General features: G+C 41.8%; 1 protein-coding gene across 2 annotated transcripts in view; it reads left to right on the top strand.

Moving 5' to 3' along the window:
• LOC133622391 (probable ribonuclease ZC3H12C) overlaps positions 1–17,649 on the top strand; it is a 57,812-nt gene extending 40,163 nt beyond the window's left edge. For both annotated transcript variants that reach the window (XM_061985099.2, XM_061985100.2), the window contains exons 2-6: positions 228–1,066; positions 1,139–1,278; positions 5,985–6,219; positions 11,531–11,637; positions 11,710–17,649. In XM_061985099.2, the coding sequence (XP_061841083.1) occupies positions 297–1,066; positions 1,139–1,278; positions 5,985–6,219; positions 11,531–11,637; positions 11,710–13,139 (2,682 nt within the window). In that variant the 5' untranslated portion in view covers positions 228–296 and the 3' untranslated portion in view covers positions 13,140–17,649. The remainder of the gene's footprint in view (positions 1–227; positions 1,067–1,138; positions 1,279–5,984; positions 6,220–11,530; positions 11,638–11,709) is intronic.
• The last annotated feature ends 7,257 nt before the right edge of the window (positions 17,650–24,906 follow it).

Raw genomic sequence — 24,906 nt, 5'->3', positions numbered from 1 at the left:
TGTGCTCTCTTACAACATAGTGATCATTCTATACTCAGGAGAATATGGAATGTTGGTGTTTTTACAGTGCAGTCAAGGACCGTTAAAGGAGTAGGACGCCACAATTCCCCAGCATAATAATAATAATACATTTGACTTGTTACACACTTTTAATTTTAATAAAAAGTACTACAAATTGTTATATCATTATATTCCTAGTTGGACCTCATCTATCTTTTCTTCTTTAGGCACAGATGAGTCCAGCTTTGTGAGACGGCTGCGGTCAGCCCGGCGTGACGGATGTCCGAGACAGCTCCATGGGCCAGAAGAATCATGAGGAGGCAGAAGCAGGACATATCCTCGACCTGGGGCTTGAGTATCTCCATGTAGTAGGTGCTGAGCGGCAGGCTGGCATCACCGACGGGCCTGCTGCCATGGAGGAGCAGGAGGACATCAACCTCAGCGCCACCTCTACCCCCCAGGAAAGTTCTGAGGCAGAGGGTGGGCCACAGGTGTCTTACGGTCCTGCGCTGACTGGCAGCCTCAACCCAAACGGGGGCGAGAGCTGCTTGACACACGGTAAGAGCATCCACCAGCCGCTGTGTCGCACACAGTGTGTGGACTTGGGCACCGAAGGGCCTCCGGAGCCACCGACCCAACTTCAGCCATCAGAGCTCGAGCAAGATCTCAAGATCCCTCAACTCCAGCATGCTCCTGAGCCCCAGTCCAACCCCTCTGCATCCGAACCTGCCCCTACCGCTGCGGACAAGGAGTATCGAGCCAAACTGGATTTTGCGCTCAAGCTGGGCTACTCCGAGGAGACAGTGCGGCTGGTCCTGTCCAAGCTGGGGCCGCATACTCTCATTAACGACATACTCGGGGAGCTGGTCAAACGAGGCCCTTCAGATGGCGAGCAACCGGTTGGGTCGTTGGCCTCCACCTCAACATCTTCGTCGTCCTGTTCCTCTTACAGTTCCTCCGATTTGCAGACAAGTCAGCGATTGGACTCGCCATGTCCGCCAGAGTCTGTCTGCGACCAGGAAAACCTGCGACCCATCGTTGTGGACGGTAGTAACGTAGCTATGAGGTGAGCAGACTAATAGTTTGTACTGTTGTGGTCAAACCATGATAATGCTGGAATTATGTTTCTGTCCTGTAGCCACGGCAACAAGGAGGTGTTCTCCTGCCAAGGCATCCAACTGGCTGTTGACTGGTTTTTAGAACGTGGCCACCATGATGTTACAGTTTTTGTTCCAGCATGGAGAAAGGAGCAGTCCCGGCCAGATGCCCCGATAACAGGTTAGTTCAGACTAGAAGCGTCCGGACCCAATATCAACAAAAAAAAAAGTAATGGATTATATTTGCATGCATCTAAAATACCCTATGCTATATAAGTGCTCCAATGTGAGCAGTCCTGCAGCGAGTTTACTTGTGCACAGCCAGACAGCCAGTTAACATCTACAAACCCCGTTTCCATATGAGTTGGGAAATTGTGTTAGATGTAAATATAAACGGAATACAATGATTTGCAAATCCTTTTCAACCCATATTCAATTGAATGCACTACAAAAAAACAAGATATTTTATGTTCAAACTCATAAACTTTTCTTTTTTTTTGCAAATAATAATTCACTTAGAATTTCATGGCTGCAACACGTGCCAAAGTAGTTGGGAAAGGGCATGTTCACTACTGTGTTACATGGCCTTTCCTTTTAACAACACTCAGTAAACGTTTGGGAACCGAGGAGACACATTTTTTAAGCTTCTCAAGAGGAATTCTTTCCCGTTCTTGCTTGATGTACAGCTTAAGTGTTCAACAGTCCGGGGGTCTCCGTTGTGGTATTTTAGGCTTCATAATGCGCCACACATTTTCAATGGGAGACAGGTCTGGACTACAGGCAGGCCAGTCTAGTACCCGCACTCTTTTAATATGAAGCCACGTTGATGTAACACGTGGCTTGGCATTGTCTTGCTGAAATAAGCAGGGGCGTCCATGGTAACGTTGCTTGGATGGCAACATATGTTGCTCCAAAACCTGTATGTACCTTTCAGCATTAATGGTGCCTTCACAGATGTGTAAGTTACCCATGTCTTGGGCACTAATACACCCCCATACCATCACAGATGCTGGCTTTTCAACTTTGCACCTATAACAATCCGGATGGTTCTTTTCCTCTTTGGTCCGAAGGACACGACGTCCACAGTTTCCAAAAACAATTTGAAATGTGGGCTCGTCAGACCACAGAACACTTTTCCACTTTGTATCAGTCCATCTTAGATGAGCTCAGGCCCAGCGAAGCCGATGGCGTTTCTGGGTGTTGTTGATAAACGGTTTTCGCCTTGCATAGGAGAGTTTTAACTTACACTTACAGATGTAGCGACCAACTGTAGTTAGTGACAGTGGGTTTCTGAAGTGTTCCTGAGCCCATGTGGTGATATCCTTTACACACTGATGTCGCTTGTTGATGCAGTACAGCCTGAGGGATCGAAGGTCACGGGCTTAGCTGCTTGCGTGCAGTGATTTCTCCAGATTCTCTGAACCCTTTGATGATATTACGGACCGTAGATGGTGAAATCCCTAAATTCCTTGCAATAGCTGGTTGAGAAAGGTTTTTCTTAAACTGCTCAACAATTTGCCCACGCATTTGTTGACAAAGTGGTGACCCTCACCCCATCCTTGTTTGTGAATGACTGAGCATTTCATGGAATCTACTTTTATACCCAATGATGGCACCCACCTGTTCCCAATAAGTGTTTGATGAGCATTCCTCAACTTTATCAGTATTTATTGCCACCTTTCCCAACTTCTTTGTCACGCGTTGCTGGCATCAAATTCTAAAGTTAATGATTATTTGCAAAAAAAAAAAAGTTTATCAGTTTGAACATCAAATATGTTGTCTTTGTAGCATATTCAACTGAATATGGGTTGAAAATGATTTGCAAATCATTGTATTCCGTTTATATTTACATCTAACACAATTTCCCAACTCATATGGAAACGGGGTTTGTAAATGTTCTCCAATAAGCACACATTTAGTCCTCCTTATTTCTAAAAAAGTGCCCGCTTTAGTCAACGCTGGCATACGCCGGTTTTGTTGACATTACATTTGCAAGCCAAAAGGGTAATTTCTATTAAAACTCGATCAGTATATGTCGACATGAGCTGTAGTATTGATAACTTCATCATTATCACCAAGCAGCGACATAACTACCGTCTGGTTACACAACCTTAAAACTTTCACACCATAACTTAGAAAATAAGCATGGCAGCATAGGAGTGACCTGGATATTACCACAGCAAATGGCGAAATACCCCCAAATATTTAGTTTTGTTAAGGATTGTTAGCAACTGAAATAAAGATTTGCGCTAGTATGAAACCTTTATTGTCATTGTTAACACATACAAATCACTGCAGAAGCTGTTAGAATAAAGTATAAAGCATACTGTATTCTACTGGACTGCCTGCAGTCTGCTTTTGATGTTGTTCAGTCCCAGCTGACTCAGCTGAGACCTGTGCTAAATGCAGAGAAATCTAAGGTGATGTTATTTTCAAGTGACAAACAACTGCCACTGAACATTTCAAAAATATTTACTTCTCAGGGTTGGACGTGAAATGGTCAGGACATATACCGTATTTTTCGGAGTATAAGTTGCACCGGAGTATAAGTCGCACCTGCCGAAAATGCATTATAAGAAGGAAAAAGACATACCGTATTTTCCGCACTATAAGGCGCACCTAAAAACCACAATTTTTCTCAAAAGCTGACAGTGCGCCTAATAACCCGGTGCGCTTTATTACGATTCATTTTCATAAAGTTTCGGTCTCGCAACTTCGGTAAACAGCCGCCATCTTTTTTCCCGGTAGAACAGGAAGCGCTTCTTCTTCTACGCAAGCAACCGCCAAGGAAAGCACCCGCCCCCATAGAACAGGAAGCGCTTCACCCGCCCCCGGAAGAAGAAGAAAAAACGCGCGGATATCACCGTACGTTTCATTTCCTGTTTACATCTGTAAAGACCACAAAATGGCTCCTACTACGCGACAAGGATCCGGATCATAAAAAGACGCAATCTCTCCATCCGCACACGGATTACTACCGTATTTCACAGCAACTGATATTCCTGTGAACTGCACTGTGGAACGGGAGCACGTACGGTGAATATTCGCACCACAGGGAATGAGGAGTCATCCTTCACTGTGGTTCTAGCTTGCCATGCTAACTTCCACCCATCCAAAAGAGACCTTTCCAGCCGGCGTCATCATAAAAGCTAACTCGAAGGGATGGATGGATGAAGAAAAGATGAGCGAGTGGTTAAGGGAAGTTTACGCGAAGAGGCCGGGTGGCTTTTTTCACACAGCTCCGAAGGCGAACACACCTTCACTAAGACGGGCAGATAGCGCCGGTCGACATACGCCAACATCTGCCAGTGGATCGTAAATGCCTGGGCAGATAGTTTCGGTCACAACTGTGGTCCGAGCTTTCCGGAAGGCAGGATTCACAGAACTGCTGCACAACAACAGCGACACTGACTCCCGATGACTTCTACGAGACGGAACCGGCCATTTTTGGATCCCACGCTTGCGCAACTTTTCAATTCGGACACCGAAGACGAAGAATTCGAAGGATTTACGAATGAAGAATAACTTCAGAAGGTGAGCGCTATGTTTATTTTGTGTGTTGTGACATTAACGTTCGAGCAACATTATGTTGCTATTTATTGCTCTACACCATTTTGAATTTTACTATGTTTGTGATTGCACATTTGCGTACATTTTGGGACAGAGTTGTTAGAACGCTGGTTTTCAATATATTATTAAAGTTTGACTGAACTATCTGACTGTTTTTTTGACATTCACTTTAGCGCAGCGTTTTTTTGACATTCACTTTAGCGCAGCGTAGGCGCGGCTTTTAGTCCGGGGCGGCTTATTGGTGGACAAAATTATGAAATATGTAATTCATAGAAGGTGCGGCTAATAATCCGGTGCGCCTTATAGTGCGGAAAATACGGTATATAAATCGCACTGGAGCCCGGCCAAACTATGAAAAAAACTGCGACTTATAGTCCGAAAAATACGGTAAGTACTTGGGAATTGTTATTGATGGCAGCTTGTCCTTTACGTCACACATAAAAAAACGCGTGGCAAAACTTGGAATTTCTTTTTTTTTCTATACAAACAAGTCCTGCTTTTTCTTACAATTTAGGAAACACTTTATTCTGAACACTTTCAGGCCTTTGCTTTTTATGAATGCTCCCAACACTTTTTTTTTTATTTTTTAAACTGGATACTGTATATCACTGTGCCTTACGTTTTATTACTGGTCATGGCAACCTTGTCCACCATTGCACTTTGCATGCAACGGAAAACTGTCCATCTATGTCTGTCCGCAGATTTTCTCGATGGACGGTTATGATAAATAAATCACTTCTTGGTCTGGTTCCCACCTATTTTTGTTTTTTTATGTGTAGAGACTTCAGTCGCTACAGTTTGCGGTCACAGGACATCCTTGGCGTGTTGGGTCCTAGAGCCAACACAAGTTTCGGTAAAAAAGCCTTCAGATTTGCTTCTCCATGGCCATGGAATGAATTACAAAAGGATCTGAGACTACCTGAACTGATCACTTTGGGGGAATTTCAGTCCATTTTAAAAGGATCGGGTAACTAGGCACTGTACTTGTTTTTAAATTGATTTAATTGAAACATTTAATTTTTTACCCATTGTGTGTTTTTATGTTTATATTGTAAGTAAATCGTACTTGCAGAATAGTCACTCTTGCAGAATAGATTTTTATCTAAATGACTTTCTACATGGTTAAATAAAGGAAAATTAATGAATATGAAAATAAAGATGTTCACAAGTAGAGGACAATTATGTCAATGAACTGCCATAAATATAAAAATCCTGACGTAAATATGCCTGCTCAGATCCGGGTTTGGATATGTCGACAACCGTAGATGTCCACTGATACCACTGTAATTGTGTCAACGCCATCACCTCTGTTCACAGATCAGGAGATCTTGCGGCGCCTGGAGAAGGAAAAGATCCTCGTGTTCACGCCTTCGCGCCGCGTCCAAGGTCGACGCGTGGTCTGTTACGACGACCGCTTCATCGTCAAGCTCGCTTACGAATCGGACGGCATCATCGTATCCAACGACAACTACAGAGACCTCGCCAACGAGAAACCCGAGTGGAAGAAGTTCATCGACGAGCGACTGCTCATGTACTCCTTTGTCAATGACAAGTAGGTCAGCTGGGGCCAGGGCGGTCATTCGCCATCATTAAACCATTGATGCAAAATCACTGCGCCGCGGCACATTAGTGTGTCGTGGGAGACCGTCCGATGGGCTGTATATATCAAGAACATATATCGTGTATCATATTCTTTCATAAACAGTGAAATTAGGGCTGGGCGATATATCGATATGCGCGATATATCGCGGGTTTGTCTCTGTGCGATATAGAAAATGACTATATCGTGATATTCGAGTATACGTTCTCACGCAGTTGCTTTTAGCTGCGGGCATTAAACTACATGCTCTACTCGCTCTTTCCTGTCTCTCCTTCTCACAGACAGCAAGCGCAGCTTCTACACACGTCACATACTGTCACGACATACGTCACATACAGTACGTATATGCCCTCGCGCAGCAGAGAGGTAGCAGCATGGGTAACGTTAGCTGTGATGCTAGCGGTAATACGAGCGAAAGAAGGTGCGAATCTGGTAACAAATGAAGGAAGAATTAATTCCCCCGAAAAAACAGCAGGGGGTCCATCGTCTGGCTGTGGTTTGGCTTCAAGTGGGAATATGTCGAACAGACAACCGTAATTTGTCAAGTGTGGTGCAAAAGCGTTGCTATAAAAAGTAGCAGTAGCCTACTGCTAATATGTAGCATCATTTGAAAAGTCCCCTGCTAGTGAATGAAGAGTGCTCACTCCGATCCAATCCACTTTATTTATATAGCACATTTAAACAACAAAAATGTTTCCTAAGTGCTGCACAACAATATCAAAAACAATATTTACGTACTTCGCACGTCAACATCTCCGTTCGGTGCCACACACCCACACCATCAAAATGCCGAGGCAAACATTTCCAGATCAACACCGTAAGAAAAAAATAGTGATTTTTTTTTAGTTGTGATTTCCTTTTCTGCATGAAAGTTTAAAATGAGCATACATTAATGCAGTATGAAGAAGAATGTTTTAATGTAGACACTAGAGATGCGCGGATAGGCAATTATTTCATCCGCAACCGCATCAGAAAGTCGTCAACCATCCGCAATCCACCCGATCTAACATTTGATCAGAACCGCATCCGCCCGTTGTTATATATCTAATATAGACGATGCAAGGCATTAGTGAGGTTATAAAGCTTTTGCCTGTTAAAGAAAGGAGACTGATCCAATGCAGCACAGACATTCGCGTGCCACACTGTCACGACCCAGACGCACACCATTGCGCAATCATATGGGAGCCGCGCTGAGCGCACCTCCAAGCGCGTCTCGCTGCAGGCGACGGCCGCGTATGAGCCCGACGCTCCAGCGCCATCCATTTTCAGGGCTAGCTGATTCGGCAGGTGGGTTGTTACACACTCCTTAGCGGGTTCCAACTTCCATGGCCACCGTCCTAGCTGCTGTCTATATCAACCAGGGTGAGCCCCACCCCATTCGTGAGCGCACTGCGCGCGGAGTGACCCCTGTTACGCGCCCCCGGCAACAGGGGTGGCGAGCAGGTAAGCTGCGCGGGCGGAGCGCGCGGAGTGACCCCTGTTACGAGCCCCCGGCCACGGGGGTGGCGGGCAGGTAAGCTGCTTACCTGCTGCGCGTGACGCCGGCCGCGGCGAAGGCGGACGAGGCGGGGTGTCGGTGCGGTGGGCGCGGTGGTGACCCTGGACGTGCGTCGGGCCCTTCTCGCGGATCGCCTCAGCTACGGCTCCCGGTGGGGCCCTCTCGGGGGAAGGGGCCTCGGTCCCGGACCCCGGCGAGGCGTCACTTCTCCGCTCCGTAAAAGTGTCCATCTCTCTTTTTTTTTTTCTTCTGTTGTGGCATATGCTGCAGGTGCCTGCTCGTTTTTCGTATGTGGGTAACAACATTTAACTATGTATATATATTTCCGAATTGGTTTAACTGCCACCCGCCTGAATCTATTTAAAATCTAATTTTTTTTTAACCACCCGACCCGACCCGACCCGCGGATAAAATCTAATTTTTTTAAATTTCATCCGCCCGATCCGCGGATAATCCGCGGACTCCGCGGTTGTGCCCGCAAACCGCGCATCTCTAGTAGACACATAGAATCATCATACTGCTGTGATTATATGCATCAAGTGTTCATTCAAGGCTAAGGCAAAATATCGAGATATATATCGTGTATCGCGATATGGCTTTAAAATATTGCGATATTAAAAAAAGGCCATATCGCCCAGCCCTAAGTGAAATGTCGATTTACAAACTTAAACGGTTGTTAAACAGGGTTCTTAAATAGAAAAGTTTGTATATTGAAGCAAATGTCTCTATAAGAAACAATGTAAACATGAATATTGATTCCAGCTAGGTGATATATCGATTTGATCAATTAATTTGAGTTTTTGTTGCAGATGATGTAAAATATAAGAAATGTTATGTTTTTTCTCCTCTTTTTCCGGCATACATTTTGCCCCCAGGAGCTTTCTTAGCTTTCACCCTCCTCCTTAGATTCACACACCTATCAAAACATGGCTAATGCTAACGCAAACCAGAGCAAGACGTGTGTTCTAAAAAAAATAAAATTGTTGTCAGTAGTTTGGTTTTGCGGCAACAGGCGTGGAACAACTGACTGCACGCTGCAAAGTTTGTTCAAAAAAAGGCAACAGCACAAAAAACTTATTCCAGCATCTGAAAACTAAGTATCGGGCAGAGTGCGCGAAACGTAACTTTTTACGAAGCGAACAATACCGCAACAACAAACCAACTCCTGCTACATATTGTGGTGGAATCAGTTACATAAGATGCAATGTATGATGAGAAAGAAGCACAGTGGAGAACGATCACCAAAGCAGTCGCTCTGCACAACGCCAAGATGTTTGAATGAAAGCCTGTTTCTGTATTCCTTTCAATATTTTACTTAATTATTTATTTGCATACAATACTACATTTCTATTTACACAAATATTTTATTTAAGGCAGAAGTTTTAAGTTTGCACTTTTAATTATTTCAATGTTGGAGATGATTATTTATTTGCCTGCAATGTGCAATCCTCCAATTTTGTAAACAGAATAAATGTGTTCAACACAGAAGTATTGCCTCCCAAAGAAAGCTCTTAATTTTATTTTTTTTTTAATGATTCCATAAAAAGTACAATATACATATATCTGGTCTAAAAAGAACAACGTTGTTCAAATTAGAATTTTGCTAAGAGTATAAGATGCAGTGAATGCTGTGTTATTTCAAATAAAAGATAAGTAAAGTAAAGACTTGTTTTGAATTATCTTTGTCATTTGTATTCATTGGTTTCTTTAAAAAGTAGGGAAAAAAACCCATTAATCGATTTTGTTACAAATGTTTTTATATTTTTTTCCGCCCAGGCCTAGTTGCAGCCTTAACAAAAAGGTCCATATTTTAGTAAAGGTTTGTACACTTTGAACACAATATATAGCGCTATACAGTAGTGATGTGCAGATTGATACTGTAATATCAATACCACCGATACCAGACCTTTATGCTATAATATTCATTCTCAAATCAAAATATCGATAATTTTGATACTTGAGTTCAGGTGTGTCCAAACGTTTTTTTTTACATAGGGCCGTATACTGAAAAGTCAAAGTACGCGCAGGCCAAAATAATATTTTTTTTTATTTAAAAAAAAAATGCTAAAAACAGAGCTTTGTATCATGGGTGACTAAGTATATTATTATTAATTATTAATTAGAGCATTTCAGCTTTTTCTCATTACATAATTATTTTGCTCTTTTTTTTTCTTACATTTTATATAACAATAATAATAATAACACGATTCTGTAACTGCATAAACTAGTGTCAAAAAATCTGCCTGTGCAAATAAAAAAACAATTCAGTTACATATTTAACAGTGTTTATTATAGTTGTAATTTTTCAAATTAATTCATAAGGTAATATTATTCATCCTTTTTCTACCGCTTGTCCCTCTCGGGGTCGCGGGGGTGCTGGAGCCTATCCCAGTTGCATTCGGGTGGAAGGCGGGGTACACCCTGGACAAGTCCCCACCTCATCGCAGGGCCAACACAATTAGACAACATTCACACTCACAATCACACACTAAAGCCAATTTAGTGTTACTGTATTTATGTTTCAATTATCTAACTAAGTAAACTTTTTTTATATTTTAAGTATATTTTGAGATGTGTTATTTGAAATTGACAACTTTTTAAATTTCCGCAGACACATGAGGTGGCCTAGTGGTTAGAGTGTCCGCCCTGAGATCGGTAGGTTGGGAGTTCAAAACCCGGCCGAGTCATACCAAAGACTATAAAAATGGGACCCATTACCTCCCTGCTTGGCACTCAGCATCAAGGGTTGGAATTGGGGGTTAAATCACCAAAAATGATTCCCGGGCGCGGCCACCGCTGCTGCCCACTGCTCCCCTCACCTCCCAGAGGGTGATGGGTCAAATGCAGAGAATAATTTCGCCACACCTAGTGTGTGTGTGACAATCATTGGTACTTTAACTTTTAACTTTTATATTTGCACAAACTTTCGGTATTGGATCGATATCGCTGATACCAGCCTGAATTTAAATGGGTATCGGATTGGAAAGAAAATCAGTGGTATAGCACATCACTACTATACTGTCCTGAATATCTAACAAATATAAGGAGGTAATGGATAAACTTTCTATTTATTAACAAAGGCAAAACAACAAAAAACTGTACTGTCCTCATTTTCAGCCGCCCTGCCAACGCTCACACACACAGACTAGCCCCGTGGTGCACTTAGTTTGAAATCACAAAACTCCTTTACTTTAACAGCAAGGTTGCTACAATAATTAGGAATAAAAACTAAAATCCACTTTACCTTGTTGGTTAATGTGTGCAGCAGAAGAAAAGCGGAGGAGGGAGGAAGTGTCGACAACGCTGTGGATACTTTGGGAACGTTTCAAACCACACATCTCAGGTCCAATGCTTTTCATGGACTTATAGTCAGTCAGCATCACCAGAAAAATGCTGTAAAAAGGCAAAAAAAACCCCACTTAAAAGCACAGAAAGTCGCACAGTAATTAACAGCAGAACTGTGTTTAATAAAATAAGCAGTGAGCACTTTAGCTTGATTAACCCGTGCAAAACGACTGGGTTGCCGGGCATAAAATGGCTGCGCTGCAAGACACACAATGGGTGGATGAAATGTTCGTACACATAGACAAAGTTCGTACACCAAAGTGAATAATTATTTGGTCTGTTGGTCGTAAATCAAAAAGTTTGTACAATGAAGAGTTTGCAAGTCGATGTTCCACTGTATATCATATCACATATTACAGATGCATAAAAATGTTCTTTGCTGGTCTATTTGTTATTGTAACACCCCCACCTGTCTGTCAGATTCATGCCCCCAGACGACCCCCTGGGGCGCCATGGTCCCAGCTTGGACAATTTCTTGCGGAAAAGAGCCGTGGTGCCGGAGCAGAAGAAGCAGCCTTGCCCGTACGGTGAGAAGACGCGTTTACGTAATATAATCATTTACCAAGATGGCTGATTGAAGTTTTTGTTTGCATCTTCAGGTAAAAAGTGCACATACGGACACAAGTGTAAGTACTACCACCCGGAGAGAGGCGCTCAGCCGCAGCGCGCCGTAGCTGACGAGCTGCGAGCCAGTGCCAAGACGTGCGTCTCCACCAAGAACCAGGGAGACGCGGGGTTAGTGAAGAGCCACAGCGTGCCGGCTGGTAGCATCGAGGCGAAGAAAGGTGTGGCAAAACGGCAGTCGGACCCTGGCGTGCGAGCTCTGTCGTACAGCGACGCGGAGGAGAAGTTGTCCGCAAAGGGGAGGACTGATAGTCAGAAGACCAACGTGTGCGCTAGTGGTAATCGTGGCGGTACTGCGAGCGCGTCCCCAGCCCCAGGAGGCCAGGATGAACAGTCCCGAGCAAGCACTCCTCACTGTGTCGCCCCAGCCCCCAGTCACGACCTTTACCCCCACTGCGAGTCCCCAGACCTCAACTACTACTCGGTCGCGCGTGCTTACAGCGGCCTTCGCATCTCGTCCAGACGGAGCCCGGAAGCCCGCTTCCCCATCGACGGCGACCTGCGTTTGGGCTCCATGGGGTCTGCCGGCTCGGAATGCGGCAGTGAAAGCAGCGCAAGTTGCGGCAGCAGTTGTGACTCGTACGGCGAGCGGCCGTGTCACACCTGCCCCCAGGACGCCTTGGCGGACGACGGCGGCCATTACGCCAGTCCCCACTGCCGGTCATATTTCCGTCAGACCGCATCAAGCCACGAACTTTGCAGCTTTCATTTAAACGATTACGCAAATGTCCCACACGGTCACGTGACTAACGCCCACAGCTACCACAGCGGAGCAGTACGGGGTCAAAGCTGGACTCACGATCAGGCGTCCGACGCTGGACCAAAGCGGCCACTCTACCCGTTACCGCTTCATTTCCAGCACCAGCCGCTCGCCGCACGCTCCAGCTGCCCGGGTGACTACCACACAGTGACGCCTCCCAACCCTCCCGGCTCTCCCATTGGTCGCTGCCTGGCCCCCACCAGAGCGGGGAGTGCATCAGACTCTCATCTGTACGAGCATCCGTACGCATCCCACCATCTGAAAACTCTGCCCACCTGGGACGCGTATTACGGCGAGCCGCCACCGCCGCCACCTCGGTACGCGCCGGGTGCCTATCAGAGCTTGCCGGACAACTGCCAGGCGTCATGGCACTCACCTCACTGGGCACAAGACAGCTACACGCCACCGCACTCGTCTCATCCCGTGCACTATTTAAGCCACCCGCCCCACCTCGCACAATCGCCACACCCCGAGTCGCCCGCACACGGCCGCTACGGGGACGCCAGGGAGAAAGCGTACACCAACCTGTGCAACATCTTCCCCTCGGAGCTGGTGTGCCGGGTGATGGCGAGGAACCCCCACGTCACGGACCCCCAGCAGCTTGCCGCCGCAATCTTGGCGGAGAAAGCTCAGACGGGCTACTAAGGTGTTGCCATTTTGTCGGCGTGTTGCGTGCTGTATCACGTGTAAGTTGCAGACTAAAATTGTGTCTTTGTTGTTGAGCTCTTTTGTCGACCGACGACATCTCTTTGGCCCAAATAGTCGCCGTGGAGATTGGCTACCCTGTGGTGTGTACCTTAGTTTTAGTAAGGGACATCTCTTTCTCTTTGTAGCCTGCTGAGAAACCAGCGTCCTGGACATTGGTTCTCAGCAGGATATATACATACTGTATACATATTTACAAACATACACACACTTGTTTCTGTTGGGTCGGCTGCAATGTGCTACAGACGGAATGTCTCAGTGTACGCAGTGTAAATATATTTAATTGCTCCGGGCTGTAGCGCCTTCCAGACCGATGCACCATGAGCCCTAGTTGATACAAATTGTATCAGGAAGTGAGTCGCTGACGTCATACAGTATGTTGACTTGTCACTCCATGTGTATCCCACACTCTCCATGTAGTAAAGTTCCAGGTCATGAGCTGTTTGCGGATATACTATCGCAGTTGTGGGTCTACTTTGTGTAGGGAGGATAACTGCGTTGGGCGTTTGGGTCGGAGGTTTCTTTTCTGCGGCGTCTCTGCCAAGGGGGACGTTTTGATTATCAAGCAAGCAATATGAAGCTGCTTTTCTTGCAGCGTGTTGGATAAGATACTGCGGAAAAGAAGCTACCCCCCACCCCCCAAAAAAAATGTGTGTAACAAAGAAGCGCCTTCGCTCGCGCCTGCTGGCACCGTGTGTCAGCGTGGCCCGCGAGCGTGGGCCCAAAGTAATGCCACTACTATGGCATCGTGCTTACGACACATCCAATACTCTGAACTATGTTCAGCTAACCGTTGTGCATGTTTCCGCTCCTTTTTATTTTTGCACGCGTGTATCGCAGCTAGGCCTGGGCGACGTTATCGATAAATTTGAGTTTTCTGTTCCATTTTTTATTTTTTAAAATTTTATTAAATCAACATAGAAAAAACACAAGATACACTTTCAACTAGTGCAGGGGTCGGCAACCCAAAATGTTGAAAGAGCCATATTGGACCAAAAATACAAAAACAAATCTGTCTGGAGCCGCAAAAAATTAAAAGCCATATTACATACAGATAGTGTGTCATGAGATATAAATTGAATTAAGAGGACTTAAAAGAAACTAAATGACCTCAAATATAGCTACAAATGAGGCATAATGATGCAATATGTACATATAGCTAGCCTAAATAGCATGTTAGCATCAATTAACTTGCAGTCATGCAGTGACCAAATATGTCTGATTAGCACTCCACACAAGTCAATAACATCAACAGAACTCACCTTTGTGCATTCATGCACAACCTTTGGTGGACAAAATGAGACAGAAAAAGAAGTGGCATAAAAAACGTCCTAGAAAGTCGGAGAAAGTTATACACGTAAACAAACTACGGTGAGTTCAAGGACCGCCATAATTAGTAGGACAAAACGGCGCTCGCCACATACTCGAATCAGTGAAGCATGTTTAATACAAACAGTGTGCTTTATAACAATTAGGGAGGTTTGTGTCATGTTTGTTCTCCTACAGAAACCATATTAAAACAAAAAATATATTTTTCCCCCTCATCTTTTTCCATTTTTCATACATTTTTGAAAAAGCTCCAGAGAGCCACTAGGGCGGCGCTAAAGAGCCGCGGGTTGCCGACCCCTGAACTACTGCATCAACCCCCCAAAAAACTCCCTCCCCCATTCACACTCATCCACACCCACTCACACAAAAGGGGTTATTTCTTACTGCTACCAATATTCTGGTTCCCACACGTCTGCAGGGGACACAGTCCCTGAAGCACACATGATTGTATGTGTTGCTGGTCCACTACCATTTTCATTAATTACTATTTTTTATGTAATTATTTTTATATTATTTTACTTTCTTTTTTATCCAACAAAATGTTTATTTATTTATCTTATTTTATTTTATTTAAACAAAAAACAAAAAAAAAAAAAGGACCCTATCTTCATCAGACCAGGTTGTAAATGAAATTAAATTTGTTTAAAGGGTTTTTAAAACCAGGTCCAGTCCAGATAATGTCTAAGTCGGGCTCAGCAACACACACCTTCATTCATGTACAATGAAAATAAAAAATTAGGGAACACAACAAATTGCATATAATATACAAACAAATTTGCATTTTCAGAAAAAGCATTTATGTACAGTCCAGATTATGTCCAGGTCACTCAAATTAGGGAACACAACAACAGATAGATAAACTATGAACATACCATATTTTTCGGACTATAAATCACAGTTTTTTTCATAGTTTGGCAGGGGGTGCGACTTATAGGAGCGACTTATGTGTGAAATTATTAACATGTTACCGTAAAATATCAAATAATATTATTTAGCTCATTCACGTAAGAGACTAGACGTATAAGATTTCATGGGATTTAGCGATTAGGAGTGACAGATTGTTTGGTAAACGTATAGCATGTTCTATATGTTATAGTTATTTGAATGACTCTTACCATAATATGTTACGTTAACATACCAGTTGGTTATTTATGCCTCATATAACATACACTTATTCAGCCTGTTGTTCACTATTCTTTATTTATTTTAAATTGCCTTTCACATGTCTATTCTTGGTGTTGGGTTTTATCAAATAAATTTCCCCAAAAAATGCGACTTATATATATGTTTTTTCCTTCTTTATTATGCATTTTCGGCAGGTGCGACTTATACTCCGGTGCGACTTATACTCCGAAAAATACGGTAATTACACTTTCAAAATAAGCCTTTTTTTAATGTTTTTTGGCATCATTATCGTTTTTAACCATGTAACTTTCTAAAGTTAAAAAATACTGAATAAATGTTTTAAAGAAAGTAATACTAAGTGAATATCTGTTTTTAGCCTTTAAAATAAACCTTTTACCGAGTACTATAATTAAATTGATTAAATCCATCCATCCATTTTCAACCCCTTATTCCCTTTGGGGTCGCGGGGGGTGCTGGAACCTATCTCAGCTACAATCGGGCGGAAGGCGGGCTACACCCTGGACAAGTCGCCACCTCATCGCAGGGCCAACACAGATAGACAGACAACATTCCCACTCACATTCACACACTAGGGCCAATTTAGTGTTGCCAATCAACTTATCCCCAGGTGCATGTCTTTGGAAGTGGGAGGAAGCCGGAGTACCCGGAGGGAACCCACGCAGTCACGGGGAGAACATGCAAACTCCACACAGAAAGATCCCGAGTCCGGGATTGAACCCAAGACTACTCAGGACCTTCGTATTGTGAGGCAGATGCACTAACCCCTCTACCACTGTGCTGCCCTATTGATTAAATCATGATTGTCAATGAACTCTCCTAAAATAACAGAAACCACATCAAGCTTCATAAACAAACCAATCCTTAAACACATTTTTTCAATTTCCACCCAAAACGAAGACACAAAAAAAAGTTTTCTGTTCCATTTGAAAAAAATGTAAATCTATGTTTTTTTGTCTTCTCTTTCTCCGGCACATTTTTTGCCCCCAGAAGCTAGCAAAACATGGCTAATGCTAACGCAAACAAGACCGAGACTTTTGTTTCAAAGAAAAGAAAAGGGTCGTCAGTGGTTTAGATTTGTGGCAACAGGTGTGGAACAAATGACTGCACGCTGCAAAGTTTGTTTAAAAACACGCTTTAAAAAAGACTAATTACAGCATCTGAAACGGAAGTATCCAGCCGAGTATGGGAAATGCAACTCTTAACAAGGCAAACAAGAACACAAAGAAACTCCCGCTAAAATGCCGCTTCCTGTGGTGAAAAAAAGGGCACAATGTAAAACGTTCACGAAAGCGGTCGCTTAAAAGATGTTGCGCCTGTTTTTATCCACCCATTAAAAATTATAGAGACCTCCCAATGCTACATTTTTATTTTAACAAGTATTTAATTCAAGACTGAAGATTTGAATTTGTAATTTATCAATCTCAAATGTTGAAAGTTAATTTATGCAATGATGTGCTCCATTTGTATTTACGTAATTATTTCATTTTATTACAGAAGTTTTGCCTCCTATAGGAAGCTCTATATTCAATAACAATGCATATTAATCAACATATAAGCAAAGCATTACAGTAAATATGCCAGAATTATTTATAATAGCTCATTTGATCTGTTTAGTTTTGTGAAAAAAATATTTTCTACAAAGTCCAATTCATATCAGTTCTAAAAAGAACCCACTTTATTAAAAAAAACAAAACATGTTTGCTAAGGCGAAGATGCAGCGCCATTCCAAACTATTAATTTTGTTTAAATAAAAGCAAAACGTGTTTTTGAATTATCTCTGTCATTTGTATTTATTGGTTCCTTTAAAAAGTAGCAAAAACAATTGTAAAAGATCGTGAATCTAACTTTTGGTGAAAAAAATGGTGATTTTATTTTCAGGCCGTATCGCCCAGGCCTAATTGCAGCATTGAAAGTTCACTCCGACAACTCTAATAATGATTTTTTTTACTATTGCAACTGTAACTGTGATTGTTCATTAAAGAATACTATGAAGAATTCCAGTCTGTTGAGTATTTTTTGTTAGGGATATGACTCTTGGAACTCATGATTCGATTACGATACTTTGGGTGACGATTGGATTTAGATTTGATTCTCGAATGAAACAGATTCTTGCAATATATTATTTGTGATAAAAATTACAGTGGGTACGGGAAGTATTCAGACCTCTTTAAATTGTTCACTATTTGTTTCATTGCAGCCATTTGCTAGAGTTCTAAGAAGTTCATTTTGTTTCTCATTAAAGTACACTCAGCACCCTATCTTGACAGAATAAAACAGAAATGTAGACATTTTTGCTAATTTGTTAAAAAAAAAAAAAAAAAAAAATCCAGGATGTCTCTGTACAATGCTGCATTCATCTTAGTCTAGTCAGGGAGGTGACCAAGAACCCGATGGTCACTCTGTCAGAGCTACAGCATTCCTCTGTGGAGAGAGGAGAACCTTCCAAAAGGACAACCATCACTGCAACAATCAACCAATCAGGCCTGTATGGTAGACAGTGTTGAGTAATTAGTTACTGCAAAGCAGTAACTAGCTACAGTTACTAGTTACTTCATTTCAAAAGTAACTGAGTTACTAACTCAGTTACTTACACCAAAAAGTAATGCGTTACTGTGAAAAGTAACTAGTTACTTCTTTTTTTCCCCTTTTTTTTTTAAAGCTCCCATTAATGCCCTTTTAGCCTTCATTTCAGTACGGTTATTGCACTGGAGAATAATACAATCTGTTGATCAACTTGACATGCATTTGCATCACTGAACTCTGCTAAGCAATGTGGTCTACATACAACACACAAAGACAAAGATATGTTACAAAGGCCAATTTGTTTCTGGCCAGAACAAATTGACAAAACTATTTTAAATAGCTGCAACATAACGTACATAAGTAACAAACAGCATAATAACAGCATAGATGTAAACCAAGAAAGGCACACACTACATACACAAAGCCTAACCAGGCATTTTCTTTACTGAGCAAAACTCTTTATTGTCGGCCATAAACACATCACCAAAACATTAGTAAAAAAAATGATATCTAGCAAAAGTGGTCATTTTCTGCAGTACAAACCAGACCAAAAGCTACTTTGTTATATCAACAGCAGCCACTCGCTCTTTCTCACTTGCACATATGGCACTTAGCCAGTGATGCGTTTACAGCCACACAAAAAGTCGGACAACTCTAACACCACACATAAAGTGTAATTCCAGGTCGTTACACTATTATTTACCAATCAAATGTGTGCTTATTCTAGTGTCATTTATTAGGAATATTAATTTATAAATATTAATCATTAAATGCTGTTAGTATATTAAATAAATACTAATAAAAATATATTTTTTACAAACAGGAAGTTGCAGGAATGTACACATGATCCCCTGCTTACATCTCATTGTGCAACATGTGAATGTTTTAATGGGAACTAAATGAAAGGGGTACAAACTATTTCCAAAGCAGGACCTCCACCCAGATAAACAATACAAGTACACAGTTTATGAAAAACAATATTTGTTGTTTTTGTCATTGTAAGTGGGCCTAAACACTTATATTAGAAATGGAAATGACTGCTGTCATTTGATTATAATAATAAGAGAATGTTGTCTGTCTATCTGTGTTGGCCCTGTGATGAGGGGGGGACTTGTCCAGGGTGTATCCTGCCTTCCGCCCGAATGCAGCTGAGATAGGCTCCTGCGACCCCGAAAGAGACAAGCGGTAGAAAATGGATGGATGGATGGAGATTGAACTTGTTATTTAGTCAGTTTTGGGACAGGTGTGCTGCTGGTGTAGGCACAGTGTGCACGTCTAAAGTTGCTCACATGGGCTCCACTCAATGCTCAGGGAGTTTTTGCGTTTGCTCACACACATGAACAATTAGAGGGAACATTGATTGACAGAGTGTGTGTACCTTCAGCGGTGAATGATGAGCAGAGGCAGACTTAATCCTTAAGTGGTGGAGGTGAAGTGGCATCAGAGTCTCTATCTCTCTTTACTAGCTTCGTCGAAGCATGTTGCTTATGTAAATAAATAAATAAATGGGTTGTACTTGTATAGCGCTTTTCTACCTTCAAGGTACTCAAAGCGCTTTGACACTACTTCCACATTTACCCATTCACACACACATTCACACACTGATGGAGGGAGCTGCCATGCAAGGCGCTAACCAGTACCCATCAAGAGCAAGGGTGAAGTGTCTTGCTCAGGACACAACGGACATGACGAGGTTGTTACTAGGTGGGGATTGAACCAGGGACCCTCGGGTCGCGCACGGCCATTCTTCCATTGCGCCACGCCGTCGTGTGTAGCTTGTTTCAGCAGATTTGAATTGCTGTTTTGGGCAGTAGATGGGATCTTTGATCCAAAGCACAATTTACATTTAACTAAAATGTTCTTTTCTTTGTGCTCGACAAAAGAAAAGTAGTGAAAATATCTCCATGTTGGCAAACTCGACTTCTGGCTCCGCCATGATCAGACACGCCCCCCTCCTCTCCCTCCCCACACTCACACACGCCCACACAGAGCGCATGTCTCTCTCTCTTCTCCGGCTTGTGACACAAGAAGAATCAGAACGATGACACAGCAGCGCTCCGATAAAACACACTCTATACTACATAAAAAGTAACGTAAAATAACGCAGTAACGCATCATGTAGTAACGGTAACTGAGTTACTGAATATAAAAAATAACGCGTTAGATTACTACGGTAGTTACCGCCGAAACTAACGGAGTTACAGTAACGCGTTACTTTGTAACGCGTTAGTCCCAACACTGATGGTAGAGTGTCCAGACAGAAGCCATTTCTTAGAAAAAAGTTTGCCAACATGCACCTGAAAGACTCTCAGACCAAGAGAAAGAAAATTCTCTGGTCTGATGAGACAAAGATTGAACTCTTTGGCGTGAATGCCAGGCATCATGTTTGGAGGAAACCAGGCACCGCTCATCACCAGGCCAATACCATCCCTACAGTGAAGCATGGTGGTGGCAGCATCATGCTGTGGGGAAGGTTTTCAGCGGCAGGAATTTGGAGACTTGTCAGGATAGAGGGAAAGATAAATGCAGCAATGTACAGAGACATCCTGGATGAAAACCAACACTTCCCATCCAACATGATGGAGCTTGAGAGGTGCTGCAAAGAGGAATGGGCAGAAATGCTCAAAGATAGGTGTGCCAAGTTTGTGGCATCGTATTCAAAAAGACTTGAGGCTGATATTGCTGCTAAAGTTGCATCAACAAAGTATTGTTTTTTATTTTTTATAAATTTGCAAAAATGTCAAAAGTGTTTTTTCTGTCAAAGTAGGGTTCTGAGAGTACATTAATGAGAAATAAAATATACATTTTAAATTAATATTCAGGTCACAATATGTATAAAAAGTATTGTTGTCGAGTTTTGGATGGTTACTTAAAGGGTTTTGTGTGCAAAATAGAGTGGAATATTCAAAATGGCTGACTGAATTTGTGGCATTTTGTGAAGTTTAAACTGTGTTTTTAAATACTTTGCGGATTGTAAATATGATTGGATATAATGGATACAGTGAAACACAATTAAGCATATAAATGCAACTTATTTTTCCACTCTACTGCTACTTAACAGAAATTATTTTAAGCAATAGTCAATATGGGTTCCGTCCTAATCACTCAACTGCAACAACAATAGTTGTTTTCGTGAAACAAATATTGAATAAGAGTGGTCTTTGACCAGTGTTGGGACTGACGCGTTACAAAGTAACGCTTTACTGTAACACCGTTACTTTCTGCGGTAAATAGTAGTCTAACGTGTTATTTTTTTTATATTCAGTAACTCAGTTACCGTTACTGTGTAATTTTACGTTAATAAAAAATAACGTAAAATAACGCACTATCGGCTAGAAACTGAGAAGATCTGAGTGTGTTTTATTGGAGCACTGCAGAAGAGGCGACGGAGAAGAGGCGCGCTCTTTGTGTGTGTATGTGTGTGTATGTGTGTGTGTGTGTGTGTGTGTGAGGGGGTGTGTCTGTGTTTACTAACAAGACGTCATGGCGAAGCCTGAAGCAGAGTTTCTTAACATGGAGATATTCTCACTACTTTTCTTTTGTCGACCACAAAGAAAATTACATTTTAGTTAAATGTAAGTTGTGTCTTGGATCAAAGATCCTATCCTAGCAATTCAAATATGCTGAAACAGCTACAAAAGCAACATAATTCCACAAAGCTAGGAAAGAGAGACACACTTCACCTCCGAAGCAACAGCAGCTGGATTTTAACGAGGCACTGCTAACCAGGACAACATTGATAGAGCCATTGCAGCACTGAAGGTACACACACTCTATCAATTCTCGTATATACTCTTTCATTCTAGACTTCTAGAGTGTTTGATTATCACATCACTCTAAATGTATAGACTATAAAGTTCACAAACATAAAGAGGGATGCTAGTGGGCCAGGCCAATCTTTCCTTGTCTCTAAACTAAAACTGGGGAAATGTGTAGAGTGTTCTGGGCTTCAGACATGATTTTATTTCAGAATTCCTTGAGAGAAAAAAACACCTGGTTAGGCTTTGTGTATGTAGTGTGTGCCTTCCTTGGTTTACAGCTATATTGTTATTATGCTGTTTATTACTTATGTATGTTATGTTGCAGCTATTTAAAATAGTTTTGTCAATTTGTTCTGGCCTGAAACAAATTGGCCCTTTGAAACATATCTTTGTCTTTGTGTGTTGTATGTAGACCACATTGCTTAACAGAGTTCAGTGATGCAAATGCATGTCAAGTTGATCAACAGATTGTATTATTCTCCAGTGCAATAACAGTACTGAAATGAAGGCTAAAAGGGCCTTAAAGGGGGCCTTAAAAAAAATACATATATATATAAGTAACTAAATAGTTACTTTTCACAGTAACGCATTACTTTTTGGTGTAAGTAACTGAGTTAGTAACTGAGTTACTTTTGAAATAAAGTAACTAGTAAGTGACTAGTTACTGGTTTTCAGTAACTAACCCAACACTGTCTATGGATTAATTTGCCATGGAAACCACATATACATTATACAAAGTTTAAAATATCTATAACTATTTCTGTTTTACACAATGTGAAGAAACTGCTAAATCAAAAAGCATTGTATATTCTGATTGTTCCATATCTGACATTAATTCAATCTATCTTTTGCAGAAGAGAGCTATAAGAGTCATTACTGGAAACACAAACCCAATATTCAAACAGTTAAACTTATCGAAATGTAATGTATTGGTAAAGTATAATATCTTAAAAATCATGTACAAAGCACATACAAAAAAAAAATCGACCAAACATTCAAAAAAGATTTGTTAAGAGAGAGTAATTATTATCTAAACGGAACTGACATCTTTAATGAATCGAGATTTAGAACAGTGACAATGGAATGAAGCATTTTGATCGAGGTGTTAATTTATAGAACAAAGTTGATAGCTAAACAAAACAATGCAAACCTATTTTTATATTTAAAAAAAAAAAAATCATAAAGATGAAAATATATGATTTGGAGTAAACTATTATTTCCATTGTTTTTATTTTGTTGTATATTATTGGCGACTTCTCCAGGGTGTACCCCGCCTTCCGCCCGATTGTAGCTGAGATAGGCTCCAGCGCCCCCCGCGACCCCGAAGGGAATAAGCGGTAGTAAATGGATGGATGGATGGATGGATGGATAGATATTATCGTGTCATGACGCTTGAATGCATCTCTCACGATGAAAGACTCAAAGTGTTCAATCTGTTGAGTCATCATCACAAATTGTTTTTGAGGAGGCTTGATATATTTGTGTTTTGTTGGGTTTTTTTATCTGCACTTTGCCTGTCCTTGCTTTTATATGGACTAAAAGTGTAATAGTTATTTTATTTTTGTAGTAGCTGAATGAAAAGCTAAGTTACACTATAAATAAATATTTATGAATGAAGTAGTCATCTTTCTTGCCTTTATTGGAGGGGTGTCCCGATCAAATATTGCTATCGGATATTGGTCAGATATCAGAAAAAAACAAGTATTGGATCATATCGGCTAGCATCTAAAATCTCTGATATAAGCTTTGATTCAAGCAGTCTTGTTGTGCAGAGCTGGGCAGCCAGTTAACATCCAAATGCTCTCCAATAAGCAGGTCTTTTCTTGTGTTTTATTGAAGTCATTTACAAAAGGTAGACATTAGGGGTGAATAAATGAATCGGTACAGACCGAAAACACATTTTAACTTTAGAGATATAAATACATTGTTTGGCAAGCCTCTGGGTCGATTTATATCGAGTATGGATCAGTCCAAGTCCAGTTGGAAAGTCATGAACGGTTAATTGGAGCTCTGCTACAAAATATGGCCGCTCTAATCTTGCGAGACTTCTGTGATGACATAATAGAAGACATTCTCGTTTGCGACTGCAAGCAACAGAGCAACATGGCAGTCAGCACCGAAAGAGTTCACATACAAAACACACTCAAATATTAATGGATGGTCTCCTGCTGGCTTCACTATGGACTGGACTCTCACTATTATGTGAGATCCACCATGGACTGGACTTTCACAATATTATGCTAGATCCACTCGACGTCCATTGCACCTCACATCTGCGGTCCTCTCCAAGGTTTCTCATTGTCATCCCACTGGGTTGAGTTTTTCCTTGCCCTGATGTGGTATCTGAACCGAGGATGTCGTTGTGGCTTGTGCAGCCCTTTGAGACACTTGTGATTAAGGGCTATATAAATAAACATTGATTGATTGAAAAAAATTTTTTTTAAAGAATGGTCTGCAGGATAAAATGATGGCCATTTGTAACGTTTGGAAAGCAGCGATAAAGTAGCGTCTGCACGACTAATCTGAGAACCCACCTGTTGTGACGGCCTGAAGACACTCAAGCCGGCGATAAGGGAGCTCGGGATACTAAAGCTAGCAGAGCTACCAACTGGCAAGACAAGGACACAGATTTGAAAGACTTCCAGCCCCAAGATAGACACAACTCTGCAAGGTAATCACAGCATCTGCTCAACTGTTCATTGTGCTAAAAATAAAGACCGAGCTTCATAGTAACCAGCAGAATGGCATTATGAAGAGTATTTGAGCTTCTACACTAAAGCTGCGGTTTAGTTTACGTTGTGGCACTTAGTTGTATCTTGCATTTGTGTTACAACACCTCTACTTGATGCACAGCTTGCATTTTTCTGTATTTTATTGTTGCTACCTGAGCAAACAATAGTAAAAACCTGGGTGCGTTTCCAAAGGTGTTTTGTTTACATCTTTTTATC

Source organism: Nerophis lumbriciformis, linkage group LG23 (genome assembly GCF_033978685.3).
Source record: "Nerophis lumbriciformis linkage group LG23, RoL_Nlum_v2.1, whole genome shotgun sequence".
Classification (NCBI taxonomy): domain Eukaryota; kingdom Metazoa; phylum Chordata; class Actinopteri; order Syngnathiformes; family Syngnathidae; genus Nerophis; species Nerophis lumbriciformis.
The sequence above is the reverse complement of the archived record's forward strand: the minus strand, read 5'-3'. Positions and strand labels throughout refer to the sequence as shown.